Source organism: Pituophis catenifer, unplaced genomic scaffold (assembly GCF_029215685.1).
Source record: "Pituophis catenifer annectens isolate HBS135680 unplaced genomic scaffold, rPitCat1.0.hap2 SCAF_10, whole genome shotgun sequence".
NCBI lineage: Eukaryota > Metazoa > Chordata > Lepidosauria > Squamata > Colubridae > Pituophis > Pituophis catenifer.
This window is the reverse complement of record NW_027256890.1, coordinates 13,836,023-13,850,164: the sequence shown is the minus strand read 5'-3', so window position 1 is coordinate 13,850,164 and position 14,142 is coordinate 13,836,023. Positions and strand designations below refer to the sequence as shown.

The following is a 14,142-nucleotide window of genomic DNA, read 5'->3' as shown; positions in this document are numbered from 1 at the left end:
CCGGGGGGTTGTCACGTGACCCCCCCTCCTTTGCAACCTTCAGACCAGCAAAATTGACGAGGAAGCCAGTTTCACTTAACACAACCGGGTTACTCACTTAACGACGGGAGTGATTCTTGACAACGGTTCTAAAAAAAAAAATACGCCGTAAAATGGGGGCAAAACTCCCAACGGTCTCACTTGGTAATGGAAATTTTGATTGTAAATCGAGGACTTCTTGTACGTGACGGATATCTGTAATTCTGCGCTACGGTGCTACGATGGAATGCAAGGAACAGCCAAGGTCAATTTGTTTTCCCTTTATTTTTAAGACGTTCATTTTTAACAGTGACGTGAGTGAGAAATCCGTGGACCTGAAAACAACTCCATTCGTTGCAAATTTCAGGGCAATTAAGTCATTAGCTAATTAGTGCAATTCCTCGGTGGACTTCACAGCGTAGGAGAAAACAGTGTGCTGCTTTTCTTGCTCATCCTTGCTACTAGACACTTACTTACTAGAATTTAAAGGACACCCAACTCCAGGTAAATTTGGGTGTGGCTTACATTATTAAAAAAAAAAAACTTAAAAACAAAAAAATTGATAATTGATAAGCACGTGGGAGCCGCTGCTCTAAAATCCAAGCTTGTTCTCAGAACTGTACCTTATTATCTTTTTTTTAATTAAATAAGACCCGTTTTTTTGAAAAAAAATCTGAAGATGGAGCTGAAATCAACATCCAGCTCTTCGTTTTTGCTCCCCAGCACCCGAACGACTTTGAAGGAAAATCTCATCCCATGCTTGATTCGCTCCCTTCCCCAAAACCCAACCGAACGGATCTGTTCCCCTGATCCACCACTGAACCCATTTCTGTGTGGATCCTAGAGGGAAGAGGTAGTGCAGGTAGATCTATAAAACACCGGACTGGCCGTCTCAAAACGAAGGCGGCTTCTCATCGCTTTTGTAAAGTTTGCGAAGGCTGGAATCCATTAAGAAATCCACGGACCTGTATGACAGCCAAGGAGAGAGAGAGGGAGGGAGGAAGAGAGAAAAGGATAGGGAGGGAGGGAGGGAGGGAAGGAGAGAGGGAGGGAGAGAAAGGAGAGGGAGGGAGGGAGGGAAGGAGAGAGGGAGGGAGAAGGAAGGAGAGAGGGAGAGGGAGAGAGAGGGAGGAAGAGAAGGAGAGAGGGACGGAGGGAGGGAGGAAGAGAGAAGGAGAGGGAAGGAGAGGGGGAGAGGGAAGGAGGGAAGGAGAGGAAGAGAGGAGGAGAGGGAGGGAGGAAGGGAGAGGAGAGAGGGAGGGAGAGGGACAGGGGGAGGGAGGGAAGGAGAGAGAAGGAGAGGGAGGGAAGGAGAGGGGGAGAGGGAAGGAGGGAAGGAGGAGAGAGAAGGAGAGGGAGGGAGGAAGGGAGAGGAGAGAGAGGGAGGGAGAGGGACAGGGGGAGGGAGGGAAGGAGAGAGAGAGAAGGAGAGAGAGGAAGGTAGAGAGAAGGAGAGAGGGGGAGGGAGAGAGGGAGAGAAAGGGAGGGAGAGGGACGGAGAGAGAGGGAGGAAGGGAAAGAGAGAGAGAGGGAGAGAAGGAATTAAAAACAAGGTTTTTCTTAAAAGGAATTCATACTTCCAGAAAGGCAAACTGTATATAAATATATATTAATATATTTTAATAAAATAATATATATTTTAAATATATATTAATAGGCCTGGAAGCGATGAATAGATTGCAAAAATATCACACATTTATACCTATGAATTAAAAGAAATAAATATATATTAACTATACATACATACATAGACACATACACACATACATACATACATACATACATACATACAGTACATACATATAAAAATATCCCACACCATATTATGAATCCCAGAATCTGGAAAACGCAATTTGGCTTCTAGACCTCAGCGTCTTTAAGAGGCATGGACTTCAACTCCCAGAATTCCCCAGCGCGACTGGCGACTGGTGGATTCTGGGGAGCTGAAGTCCATACCTCTGAAAGCTCCTGAGGTTGAGAGAGAGGGGGGGGGGGGGCTGCAGTCCCGTATATCGCAAGCTCGGGAACTTGAGAATCGCTGCCGTACGGATAGTTCTCCACTTACAACAGTCGGTTTAGTGACCAAAGTTACAACGGCAAGGGAAAAAGTGACTTAGGACACTTTTCACACTTAAGACTGTCGTGGCATCCCCGCGATCAAAATTAAAGATGCTTGGCTGCTGGCTCATATTTATGACGCTCAGCTCTTGTGGCCTGTCGGCCGCCAGCACCTCCAGGACCCGAATCAGAGGAGGCGTAGGATTCAGGGTCAGCATCAAGGCAACCTGGGAGCTCCGAGGGGGAAGAGGGAATGGAGCTGGCAGAGAGAGGGAGAGGCGGAGGAGGCACCTGGGCCATCCGTCAGCCCTCAGATGGAGCGTCAACAGCCCCCAGGTCTGGAGGTGGCTGATGAGGAGGAGGAGGAACAGCTGGGTCCAGTGCCTGATGCAAGGATGCGCAGAAGGCAGAGGAGAGGAGAGCAGTGGAAATCTATGGGCCGGTCCTCGGGACGGAAGAGCCAACGCTGCTACTATCCCCACCCTAGCTCTGGGGATAAAAGGCAGGGGGCGGAGATGAATAAATGCGACAGACAACTATTCATCTTCCTGCCGGACAGACTTGTTAGCCTGCGGTGAGAGAGAAACTTTTTGCCGGGGCTGCCGACGCTCCTAATCAAGGAGCCATTGCTTCAACTACAGAGGGTTTGTCGTGTTTGAGGAGCTGGGTCAGAACCACTCTGCTCCCCTTAACCAAGGGGCTGGCCGACAGCTCATACCTGTCGATAGGCTTGATGATGAAGGGAATGGCCGTAAGCCCAACGGCCGTCGTCGTCCATTTCCTGACAGGGAGTGGCCAGCGGGTCAAGCTGCCCAGGAGGTAGAGGGACCCTGCGCAGATGCGGTTGATGGTGAATCCGGGAATGGCCACGGAGGCCAAGGCTTGCCAGATGAAGGTGTCCACCACGGCCACGGCCGCCTGCGTGGCCCTCCCTTCCTCCTGAGGTTTTGCCTGGTCAGAAGAAAGATTTAGAGCAGTGATGGCTAACCTTTTTGCCATCGCGTGCCAGAAAGGGGGGGGGCGGGGGAGGTTCGTGCACGTGTGTGCCCACACCCATAATTCTATGCGGGCCATTTGGGGCCTCCGGAGGATCTCCGGAGGGATGGGGAAGGTTGTTTTTGCCCTCCCCAGATGCATAGAGAGGATCTGGATCCAGGTGAGAAAGAAAAACGGGCCTTCCCCACCCACTCCAGGCCCTCCGGAGGCAGGAAACAGCCTGTTTCCCTACTTCTGGTGGGCCCAGAAGGCCCGAAAATCAGCTGGCATGCGCGCTGGAGCTGAGCTGGGGTGCCCACTGATACGGCTACGCATGCCACCTGTGGCACGCGTGCCATAGGTTCACCATCACGGATTTAGAGACTCAGTCCTTATTTCTCCTTATTGAACCAATCACCGCAGCCTCCTTACGCGGTAGTCTCTCATGCGCCGGCTGAGGAATTCTGGGAGTTGTAGTCCACGGCTATTAAAAACTCGCCGAGGTTAAAAAAAAAAAACACACACACGATTTTCCTGAACCTCTCCTGCGCGAGCTGCACTGGCTCCCGGTGGTCTTCCGGGTGCGCTTCAAGGTTTTGGTTACCACCTTTAAAGCGCTCCATGGCTTAGGACCCGGGTACTTGCGGGACCGCCTACTACCACCAATAGCCTCCCACCGGCCGGTACGCTCCCATAGAGAGGGGCTCCTCCGGGTGCCGTCAGCCAAACAATGCCAACTGGCGGCCCCCAGGGGGAGAGCCTTCTCTGTGGGGGCACTTACTATCTGGAACGAGCTCCCCGCAGAGATACGGAGGATCCCGGATCTGCGCACCTTCCGCCGCGCCTTAAAGACCTTACTATTTCACCAGGCCGGCCTGGCCTAATTTTCCCCCTCTTTTATAAAAGATTTTTAAAATTTTAAATATCTTTTAGTATTTATATATTCAAATTTTAAATTGGTTTTAAAAGTGTGGGGTTTTAAATTTGTCAGGGCCAAAATTATTTAATTTGATTTTATTCTATTTTTTAAATTTTGTATTGTATGTGTTTTTATTGTTTGGCTGTGCACCGCCCTGAGTCCTTCGGGAGTAGGGCAGTATAGAAATCTAATAAATAAAATAAAAATAAAAATAAATAAAATAAACTAGAAAAGATGCACCGAAGCCAGGATGTGACTCCTCCGGCCGTCATACTTACAGCTGCTGCGGCTTTTTTACCCTTGTCGACCGCGTCTGCTGTCACGTAGGCCGTTGCCACGCCGTAACTGGCCCAGACCACGGAGACGGGCACCAAGGCCCTGAAGGATTCTCCCACCTCGTTGGCGTAGCCTGCAATAAACAGCAAAGCCCACTCAGCTCTGTTTTTCCCCTCGTCCGCATTTTAATCTGCTTCGCAGCCTCCCCCTGCGAGGTAGGCCGTCCTCAGCCATCGTGACCCGGATTTTCTTCCTGCTACGCCGTACCTCAGTGGCTAAGACACTGAGCTGGTCGATCAGAAAGGTCGGCAGTTCGGCGGTTCGAATCCCTAGTGCAGCTCTCCTGCATGAGAAAGGGGGTTGGGCTAGATGACCTCCAAGGTCCCTTTCGGCTGAAGAGGTTGTAAAAAAAAATGCTTTTAAAGCCTCTGACTTGCCTAATCGGCAGAGGCTTTCTTTTTTTTTAAAAAGCCTCTGATGATCCCAGCTGAGCCGCGCGATCATCAGAGGCTTTTATTTTTTACTTTTAGAAGCATTTTTTTTGGCCAAAGAGGTTGTAGAAAAAACGCTTTTAAAAATTAATTATTATTATTATTATTATTATTATTATTATTATTATTATTAGTAGTAGTAGTAGTAGTAGTAGTAGTAGTAGTAGTAGTATTTTATTTCTATACCGCCCTTCTCCCGAAGGATTCAGGGCAGTGTACAGCCTATTTAAAAACACAAGACAAAACATCGATTAAAAATTTAAAATAATTAAATAAATTTGGCTCAATTTAAAACCCCACAAATTTAAAATACCCCAATTTAAAATTATTATGTTGATAGCCCAGCCTGATGATTGCGTGGCTCAGCTGGGCAATGGGTGGGGGGGGCAGGGATTTTTGCTACCGGTTCTCCGAACCAGCTGCCTCCATCACTACCGGATCGGGCGATCCAATCCGAACCGGGAGCATTTCACCTCTGAATCAAACCATAAAATTTAAAAAAGAATCAGTTCTAATAGATTAGGTGGGCAGACAGGCCTGCTCCACTCTCCAATTGAATTTGTTCTATCCCAATTCGGCAATTGGCAATTTCAATTTCAATGGAATTGAAGGAGAAATCCAATCTGGATTGGACAGCTGCTCCTACCCTAAAGGGGCATCCTGATCCAGATTAAATTTCGCTATGTTGTTGCACAAAGAAATGTTGTCAACTCTGCACTCTGCTGTGCCCTTCAAAACGCAGCTTTTTCCTCCTCCTGCCTCAAGCAAAGCCCTTCTCGGGATCCAAAAAGTCACCTTGAGCCACACTTCCACCTCCGGCTGTCTTCTTTCATGCCAAAAATCCAATTCTCACACTTTCTGGGCCTTCTTAAATTGTACCCCAAACACCCTCCAGTTAATCCTCGACTTGCGACCATAACATTTTTTTTATTGCCAAGGGAAATATTTATTTTAAGGGAATTTTGGCCCCTTTTGGGCCACAGTTTGTTAAGTTAGTATCCCGGTTGTTAAGTGAATCTGGCCTCCCCATTGATTCTGCTTGTCACGAAAGGGGAAAATCACATGATTCCGGGGGGGGGGGGGATCTTGCAACCTTGGTGGCGCAGCAGACTAAAGCGCTGTTAAGTAACACCAGCTGCCTGCAATTACTGCAAGTTCAAATCTCACCAGGTTGACTCAGCCTTCCATCCTTCCGAGGTAGGGAAAATGAGGACCCGGATTGTGGGGGCAATAAGCTGACTTTGTATAAAATAGAACACCGCTTATGGGTGGCCCAAAAAGCCCTACTAAGCAGGTATATACAAAAGTATGAAGGCTATTGCTTAACGCATTGTAAGCCGCCCTGAGTCTCCGGAGAAGGGCGGCATATAAATTGAACCAATAAATCGAACCGTCATAAATAAATAAACCGTCATAAATACGAGTCAGCGGCCAAGCATATCATAACCGGGGCCTCCTAAACCGTCATTGATATAACTCCGTGGCCAAGCATCCAAAATCGGGTTGCGGGAGCCCGGGGATGCTGCAACAGACGTTAAGTGTGAATGACAGGCTGCAACGGACGTTAAGTGTGAACGACAGGCTGCAACGGATGTTAAGTGTGAACGACAGGCTGCAACGGATGTTAAGTGTGAACGGCGGTCCTAAGTCGCTTTTTTCCCCGCACCGTCGTTCCTTCAAACGGTCAGTAACCGAGCTGTTGTAAGGCGAGGACTACCTGCACAGCGGATTTGGTTCTAATGGGGCTTAGAAAAAAAAAAAAGAGAGGTGGTGCAAAGATAAAAGATTTGTCCATCAAAAAGGTGGGCAGTTCGGCGGTTCGAATCTCTAGCACAGAGATTCGAACCACCGAACTCTGTGAGCCAGGGGGTTGGACTAAATGACCTCCAAGGTCATTTCCAACTCTTGTTACCGTTACGGATTCCTGGCCGCATCTTGGGAAGGTCGGCGAATCTTCCGCCTACAAAAGCGAAAGCAACACCGATCCCCTTTCACTTTTGGGGATCACAACCCCCCCTCCCCCAAATTCCCTTTTGCTCTGGAAGGATCCCCAATACACTCCCCCCCTCCCATTCCTTGCCCGGGATCCACTCGGATTGCAGGATCTGCTGGCTCTCCAGGTGCCTCGTTTTATTTCTCTCCCGGGGCGCAGCGCGGCGGGCACCGGGCCAGCCTCTGTGGACCGGCGGCCGCGGAGAAAGCGGCGCCCCTTCGCGGAATACTCACCCAGGTAGCGCACCCAGGTGTCCCGGTAGAGGTCCGGTGGAGGATCCGCGGTGCCCGGCCCGGCCATGCCTCCCTCCCTGGCTCGCCACCAGCGGCGGCTGCAAGAACGCGCCCCACCGCCTCTCCACCGTGCGCCCTGGGCGCACGGCGCACGGAGGAACCGGCCCCAAAGACCCGGCCCAAGCCGCTTCCCGCTGGCCGCGGAGAGGGCGGGCAGAGGCGGAGGAAGGGCGGTCTCGCCGCTGCTGGAGGACGGCTTCCTGCTCGGCCCCTCTCGGGCAGCTGAGCTCCAGCCGGCCGCCGGCGGAGTGGATCAATTCGCCACGGCGCGCAACTCAGCATGGCCAATTCGCCACGGCGCACAGCTGGCTGCGTGCGGGACAATTCCACCATTCAATTGTTTGAAAATAATTTAAAAAAATTATTATTATTATTATTATTATTATTATTATTATTATTATTATTATTATTATTATTATTATTATTATTATTATTATTTATTGGTTAATCTTTAGTGAGATTCACAGCCTTTGAGGTTGGTTAATAGCTCAGCAGCTCGAGTCCTAACCAAGGACCTAGGAACTGTTAAGGTATCGTCGGAGGATGTAAGCTGTTCCGAGTAAGGTGGTTTTTTGTAGAGTCAAAATGTTCAAGTCCGGCAAATTTAGAATTTCTAAATAGCGAGGTATTATTATTATTATTATTGGTTAATCTTTAGTGAGATCCACAGCCTTTGAGGCTGGTTAATAGCTCAGCAGCTCGAGTCCTAACCAAGGACCTAGGAACTGTTAAGGTAGGGTCAGAGGATGTAAGCTGTTCCGAGTAAGGTGGTTTTTTGTAGAGTCAAAATGTTCAAGTCCGGCAAATTTAGGATTTCTAAATAGCGGGGTAGCCCTTTGGGTATTGCTCCGAGGGCTCCAATTACAATCGGGACAACACACGATTTCTTTTTCCACAGTCGCTCAACTTCGATTTGCAAGTCCCGGTACTTTGTGATTTTTTCTTGCTGCTTATCTTCAATTCGTGCATCACCAGGTATTTCAATGTCAATGAACCATACTTTTTTCTTTTCAACTATTGTTATGTCAGGTGTGTTGTGGACCAAGTGCCTGTCAGTCTGAATCCTAAAGTCCCAGAAGATCTTGAGTTTCTCATTCTCTCAACCTGATGTTCCCAGTGGGTTTTTGCTGTACTCAAATCCAATTATTATTATTATTATTATTATTATTATTATTATTATTATTATTATTATTATCATTCTCATTCTCATTCTCATTCTCATTCTCATTCTCATTCGTATTTTGTTTGGTCTCTCCTTTGGCACCCTTCCTTTCGTGATTCTACTCTATTAGTTTTGTTCCCTAGGCCATCCATCTGGCAAGCTGGCAAGATTCGTTTTTCTCACCAGGTACATGTGTACATCTGAACTGGAGAGACTGTGTTGTTTCCGTTGTATAATATATGTGGGTATGCATACTTTTGCATTTATTTATTCTGTCATGGTTAGGTAGTGTATATTGAAGGTGGAGACCCTCTGAGATTCTATGCAAGAAAATTTCATTTTAATGTATGCCAATGAGTTGCAATTCAAAGTGACAATAAAGTTATTCTATAGTTCTTCGATATTAGTGTAACTCTTGTCATGTGGCGAGTTGGTCATGACAAGTTGGCCACAGCGAGTTGGCCATGTGAGTTGGTCATGGCAAGTTGGCCGTGTGAGTTGGCCATGGCGAGTTGGCTATGGTGAGTTGGCAATGGTGAATTGGCCATGGGGAGTTGGCCATGGGGAGTTGGCCATGTGATTTGGCCATGGTGAGTTGGCCATGTGATTTGGCCATGGTGAGTTGGCCATGTGATTTGGCCATGGTGAGTTGGCCATGGTGAGTTGGTATATGATTTGGCCATGGTGAGTTGGCCATGGTGAGTTGGCCATGGTGAGTTGGCCATGGTGAGTTGGCTATATGATTTGGCCATGGTGAATTGGCCATGGTGAGTTGGCCATGTGATTTGGCCATGGTGAGTTGGCCATGGTGAGTTGGCCATGGGGAGTTGGCCATGGTGAGTTGGCTATATGATTTGGCCATGGCGAGTTGGCCATGTGAATTGGCCATGGTGAGTTGGCCATGGCGAGTTGGCCATGTGAGTTGGCCATGGTGAGTTGACCTTAGCAAGTTGCTCTTGGTGAGTTGTCATAGACCTGGCCAGGACAGCACACCTTCCCACTGGGCCATCCAACCTGCCACTACCGGTCCCTACAGGAAGCGGGCTAGCCCAGCCAGAAAATCCCAGGATGAAGCAGCGGGTGGGAATGTCCCAGGTTAGAGGCTCAGGCCGGTGGACGCTGTACCGTAACAAGAGTTGCCCAGTCAGGGCACCTTCAGTGGACAGAGGCCATGGGCAGGATCTGTTTCAGGCTTAGTGTGCTTGGTGAAGCCAGTCAGCAAGGTTTGGGGGAGCAGCTAAGAGCCAAAGGTGAGAAAGGAGGTTCCTTCATTGTGTCCCAAAGAAGCATATTTGTAGCATATTGGGAAATGAGAATACAGGGTAGTCCTCAACTTACAACAGTTCATTTAGTAACCCTTCAAACTTACTGGAAAAAGTGACTTAGGACCTTTCTCATTTTCAATGTCAACTGAAAGCTGGAACCAAATTCATGAGTGTCTTTTTTTTTAAAAAAAAAAATCAAATAGGCAGGGAATCCTTCCGTCGAGGCCTAAAGACTTGGCTGTTTCAACAAACGGGCTGATTCTGATTCTTGGGTTTTATTATTTATTTGTCCCTGTTTTAATTGGTTTTCTAATTAGGATTTTCCTTCATTATTGTATGTTTTTAACTTGTGTTCGTCGCCCTGAGTCCTTTGGGAGAAGGGTGGCATATAAACATTTGTAAATAAATAAATAAAATAAATAAATCCAGTTCAAACCACTAGATGGCAGCCAAGCGACGCCTTCTCATCCTGGTTTGAAGATTTCCCCTTGTGTGGAATCTGGGCAGTTCCACACAAGGGAAGTTTAGTTGCTGCAGAGATGTTAGTTAGGAGAAAGAAAGCCGGAAATAGAAGCTTTGAGCTTCATATCTATTCTTGGATCCGGTTGGGAGATTTGTTGAGACAATCTTGGTTGTCGCATTTGGCCCATAACTTGGCTTCCTTTGAAAATAAAGGAAGATGGTTAGAAAGATTTATGGAAGCTATGATTCCAAGCAGACCACGATTCCTAGACCAGCATAGAACATAGGACATAACAGGATTGGAAGGGACTTGGAGATCTTCTAGTCCAGAGGTCAGCAACCTGCGGCTCTGGAGCCGCATGTGGCTCTTTCACCCCTCTGCTGCGGCTCCGTCACTCAAAATATGCGTCACAACCGCCAATGTGCGACACCCACCAGCACACGATTTATTGAGCTTTTCAACCCCCAAGATAAATCCAAGAAAAGAAAAGTTTCAGAAGAAAACGGAATGTTTAATTCAACTATATAGGCTAGTTTTGTGGCCGCTGAAGAAATCGTCAGGCACGGGAAGGGTTTTTGTGGCTCCCGGTGTTTTCTTTTCTGTGGGAAACGGGTCTGAATGGCTCTTTGAGTGTTTAAGGTTGCAGACCCGTTCTTGCCAACCCCATACTTAAGCGACCCCATACTTAAAACAACAGACCCTATACCCATGATGGTGAACCTATGGCATGTATGATGGAAGTGGCACGCAGAGTCATCTCTCTGGGCACGCCAGCCATCGCCCGTTGCTCTTCCGGGTTCTGGCCAGCTGGTCTTCACGTGCGCAGGAGCGCTGGAAACCGGAAGAGCAGATCCCTGACATGCATGCGCACTCCGGGAAGCTGAGCTTCTGGTTTACGGTGCACGCTGGCCAGTTGGTCTTCGCACACACATGCGTGCCAGAAACCGGAAGTGCAAATGCACATGCCAGAAACCAGAAACTCAGCTTCCTGGTGTATGTTCTTCCGGTTTCCAGTGCTCCCCTGTCGAGTGTGGGCGCATTCCCGTTTCGGCACTCTGTGCCGAAAAAGTTCGCCAACACTGCCCTATACCATTTCAGTCCAGTTTCTTCTTAAAAGCCTCCAGTGTTGAAGCACCCACAACTTCTGGTGGCCAGCTGTTCCACTGGCTAATGGTCCTCACTGTTAGGAGGTTTCTCCTCAGTTCCAGGTTGCTTCTCTCCTTCATTAGTTTCCATCCGTTGTTTCTTGTCCTGCCCGTCGGGTGCTTTTAATGGCACACAATCATCAAAAGCATTGTAAAATCACGCCAGATTTTCGGGTACGTCAACCCCATAGCTGTTGCCGTTTGCTTTGCAGTGACCAGCTGGCACGAATTGAACCCGTTTCACAGGTTTTCCGACTCTCGAGCTCTGCTTGGTTTCCTCGTGATGTTTATTTTTAAATCCTTGTTGTCAAAGCCAGCCAACTGTTTCTAAAGCCCCCGTTTGATTTCTGCTTGGAAAAATAATGACGCAAAATAAGCATTTTCACTCTTTCAGCTTATACAATTCAAACGTCTCCCTTTGGTTGTTGTTGTTGTTGTTTTTTAAATGATTTTAAACGCTTTTAATGCTGTTAGCAGCCCAGAGTGAATTTGAAACGAGATGAACGGCAAATAAATTTAATCAATCAAATAATGAATAATAATGTAGCCCTGCAGTAATTTTTGCAATACCTAGGGGAAAAAAAGGAAACAGGACACTAACCAAACTTGCAAAAGCCTTGGTAGTACAATGGTCTAAAGCACCCTGTTATTAAGACCAGCTGCCTGCAGTTACTGCAGGTTCGAATCTCGCCAGGCTCAAGGTTGACTCAGCCTTCCATCCTTTCTAAGGTAGGTAAATTGAGGACCCAGTTTGCGGGGGCAATAAGCTGACTTTGTAAAAATATACAAAAGTATGAAGGCTATTGCTTAGCGCATTGTAAGCCGCCCTGAGTCTCCGGAGAAGGGTGGCATATAAATCAAATTTAAAAACAAATAAATTAATAAATTAAAGAGCAAAGATGCTACTAAATGGACAGAGGTAGTTTTCACAGAAAAAAAAAAACAACACAATGAATTTTCTCTTTGATTAAAACATTTGCATTGTTGGGAAAGCCACGATTAGACTCGACCTACGGGTTCATAAAATGAGATGGGCCACGGCATTTGATTCAGGCTTTGCGTGTCCTGTGAATGGAACTTCGGGGTTTGTAAACCGGAGTTTACACTTTTGTACCCTATGTGAATCCAATCAGTTTCAGTTTATTTAACAAGCTTCAGTAAAGAGGGGCTTCGCATGACAGGGGAAATCACATTCGTCCGGGCTGTCGGATTTGATGCTTGTCAGGGTAATGATGATTTAAAGCTGGCCAGCCAACGTAAGGCTAATGCAACTGTAAACCTGATGAAATGTAAGGCTGATGCAATGAGAATGAATCAGCATTGGTGTAACCTCTTCTAAGACTCTGACGGGGTCCACACAAGTCTTTTACCCCTTTAAGAGGTGTTTATAAATTTCAGCCAGGAGAGGGCGTATTCTCTCTCCTTGTGTCCGGTATTCATTGCTGAGTTCTCCGTGTAGAGTTAAGAAGACGATGGATTGCTTGTCAGGTATTTGCCAACCACGAATATTTCTGTATATGTCTTGTATATAAACCACTGTTCAATGTCTTAAATCTCTGTGCGCTGTGTTTTGCTCCTGAGTTGTCTCCTAATAGTAGTCATGCTGCAAATGGTCTGACAATGCTTTTAGCTCCTTTTTTTTTTTCTAGTTTTGTAGGCTGCGGAGTCTGCTGGAGTTGAAGGCTAATACATTTAAATAAATAAAATACAGTAAATGAAAAGTGTCCTGTCCCTTTTTGTGTTTTTTTCCAGCTCCCTGCATTAGTAACCAATCAAATTCCCTTTTGTTGTTTTCTTTCAGGACTGTAGAATTCAAAGGATCGCTAGATGTTTTCAGGACCTCTTTGCTGCCCCCTTGTGGTGTTCAGGGCATCTGCAGCCCATGTCGGGCAACGTCGTTATAGCCGCTGCTTGCAATGAAGACACGGTAGGAAAAAAATTGGGTTTAAGGCTTGGAGCAGGAAAGATGCAGGGAGGGAGGGAGGCAGAAGAAGGAAAGGAAGGAAGGAAGGAAGGAAGGAAGGAAGGAAGGAAGGAAGGAAGGAGAGGGAAAAAAGAGGAAACGAGAGGAGAAGGGAGGGAAGAGAAAGAGAAGGAGATAAATGAGAAAGGAAAAGAAAGGAAAGGGGAAGGGGAAGGGAGAGAACGGAAGGGAAAGGAAAGGAACGGGAAAGGAAGGCAAGGCAAGGAAGGAAAGAAAAGGGAAGGGAAGGGAAGGGAAGGGAAGGAAAAGAAAGGAGGAAAAGGGAAGGAAAGGAAAGGAGGAAAAAGGGGAGGGGAGGGGAGGAAAAAGGAAAGGAGAGGAAAGGATAAAGGAAAGGAGAGGAGAGGAAAGAAAGGGAAAGGAAGGGAAGGGAAGGGAAGGGAAGGAAGGGAAGGAAGGAAAGGAAAGGAAAGGAATGAAAAGAAAGGGAAGGGAAGGGAAGGGAAGGGAAGGGAAGGGAAGGGAAGGGAAGGGAAGGGAAGGGAAGGGAAAGAAAGGAGGAAAAGGGAAAGGAAAGGAGGAAAAGGGAAGGAAAGGAGGAAAAAGGGGAGGAGAGGAGAGGAAAAAGGAAAGGAAAGGATCCCGGATCTGCGCACCTTCCGCCGCGCGCTTAAGACTTTTCTATTTTATCAAGCTGGCCTGGCCTAAATCTTCCCCCTTTTTAAATGTGGAAATTTTAAATTTTTAAATTTTAAATTCGTCTTATTTATAGGGGCATGGGTAAGGCGTTTTAAATTGGGGAGCCATTTTGGATTTAATTCTGTTTTAAACGTATTTTAATGTTTATATTGTATGTTTTTTAAGTAAGAGATCCTATACAATTCTGGACAAATGGCTCTCCAGTCTCTTCTTAAAATGCTCCGAGGCAAGCCATTCCACGGATTAATTAAATTAGCTTTTAATTCATTGGAGAATCCATTACCATAGTTAACAAACACCATTATAACTATAACTTATTCTAATTAAATAATAATGACTAATAAATCAAAGCAAGTGACTTGTGCACAAAAATGTGAGACGATGGTGCAAACAAAGGAACAAAAAAATTAGAGAGGACAAGCCGTTTCAAAATCCTCTGCAGCGCAAGACAGACTGAGACC

General features: G+C 46.9%; 1 protein-coding gene across 2 annotated transcripts; it reads right to left on the bottom strand.

The window, feature by feature from the left end:
• Nucleotides 1-284: 284 nt before the first annotated feature.
• Nucleotides 285-7,172, bottom strand: LOC139321842 (mitochondrial fission process protein 1-like). 2 transcript variants are annotated; one of them, XM_070950758.1, is made up of 4 exons: nt 6,964-7,172; nt 4,249-4,379; nt 2,795-3,027; nt 285-983 (listed from the first exon to the last, which is right to left on the bottom strand). In XM_070950758.1, the coding sequence occupies exons 1-4, from the start codon at nt 7,028-7,030 to the stop codon at nt 911-913; spliced, it is 504 nt and encodes a 167-aa protein (XP_070806859.1). In that variant the 5' UTR covers nt 7,031-7,172; the 3' UTR covers nt 285-910. The 2 variants fall into 2 exon arrangements, with proteins under 2 accessions (XP_070806859.1, XP_070806860.1); XM_070950759.1 differs by having other exon boundaries at nt 285-956.
• Nucleotides 7,173-14,142: the final 6,970 nt, after the last annotated feature.

Excerpts from the sequence above, each read along its gene's own strand:
- LOC139321842 (XM_070950758.1), bottom strand. The coding sequence starts at position 7,030 with ATGGCCGGGCCGGGCACCGCGGATCCTCCACCGGACCTCTACCGGGAC. Across the intron at positions 4,380-6,963 it reads CACCTGGGTGCGCTACCTGG|GCTACGCCAACGAGGTGGGA; the intron begins GTGAGTATTCCG and ends TGTTTATTGCAG. Across the intron at positions 984-2,794 it reads ATCATCAAGCCTATCGACAG|GTCCGTGGATTTCTTAATGG; the intron begins GTATGAGCTGTC and ends GCTGTCATACAG.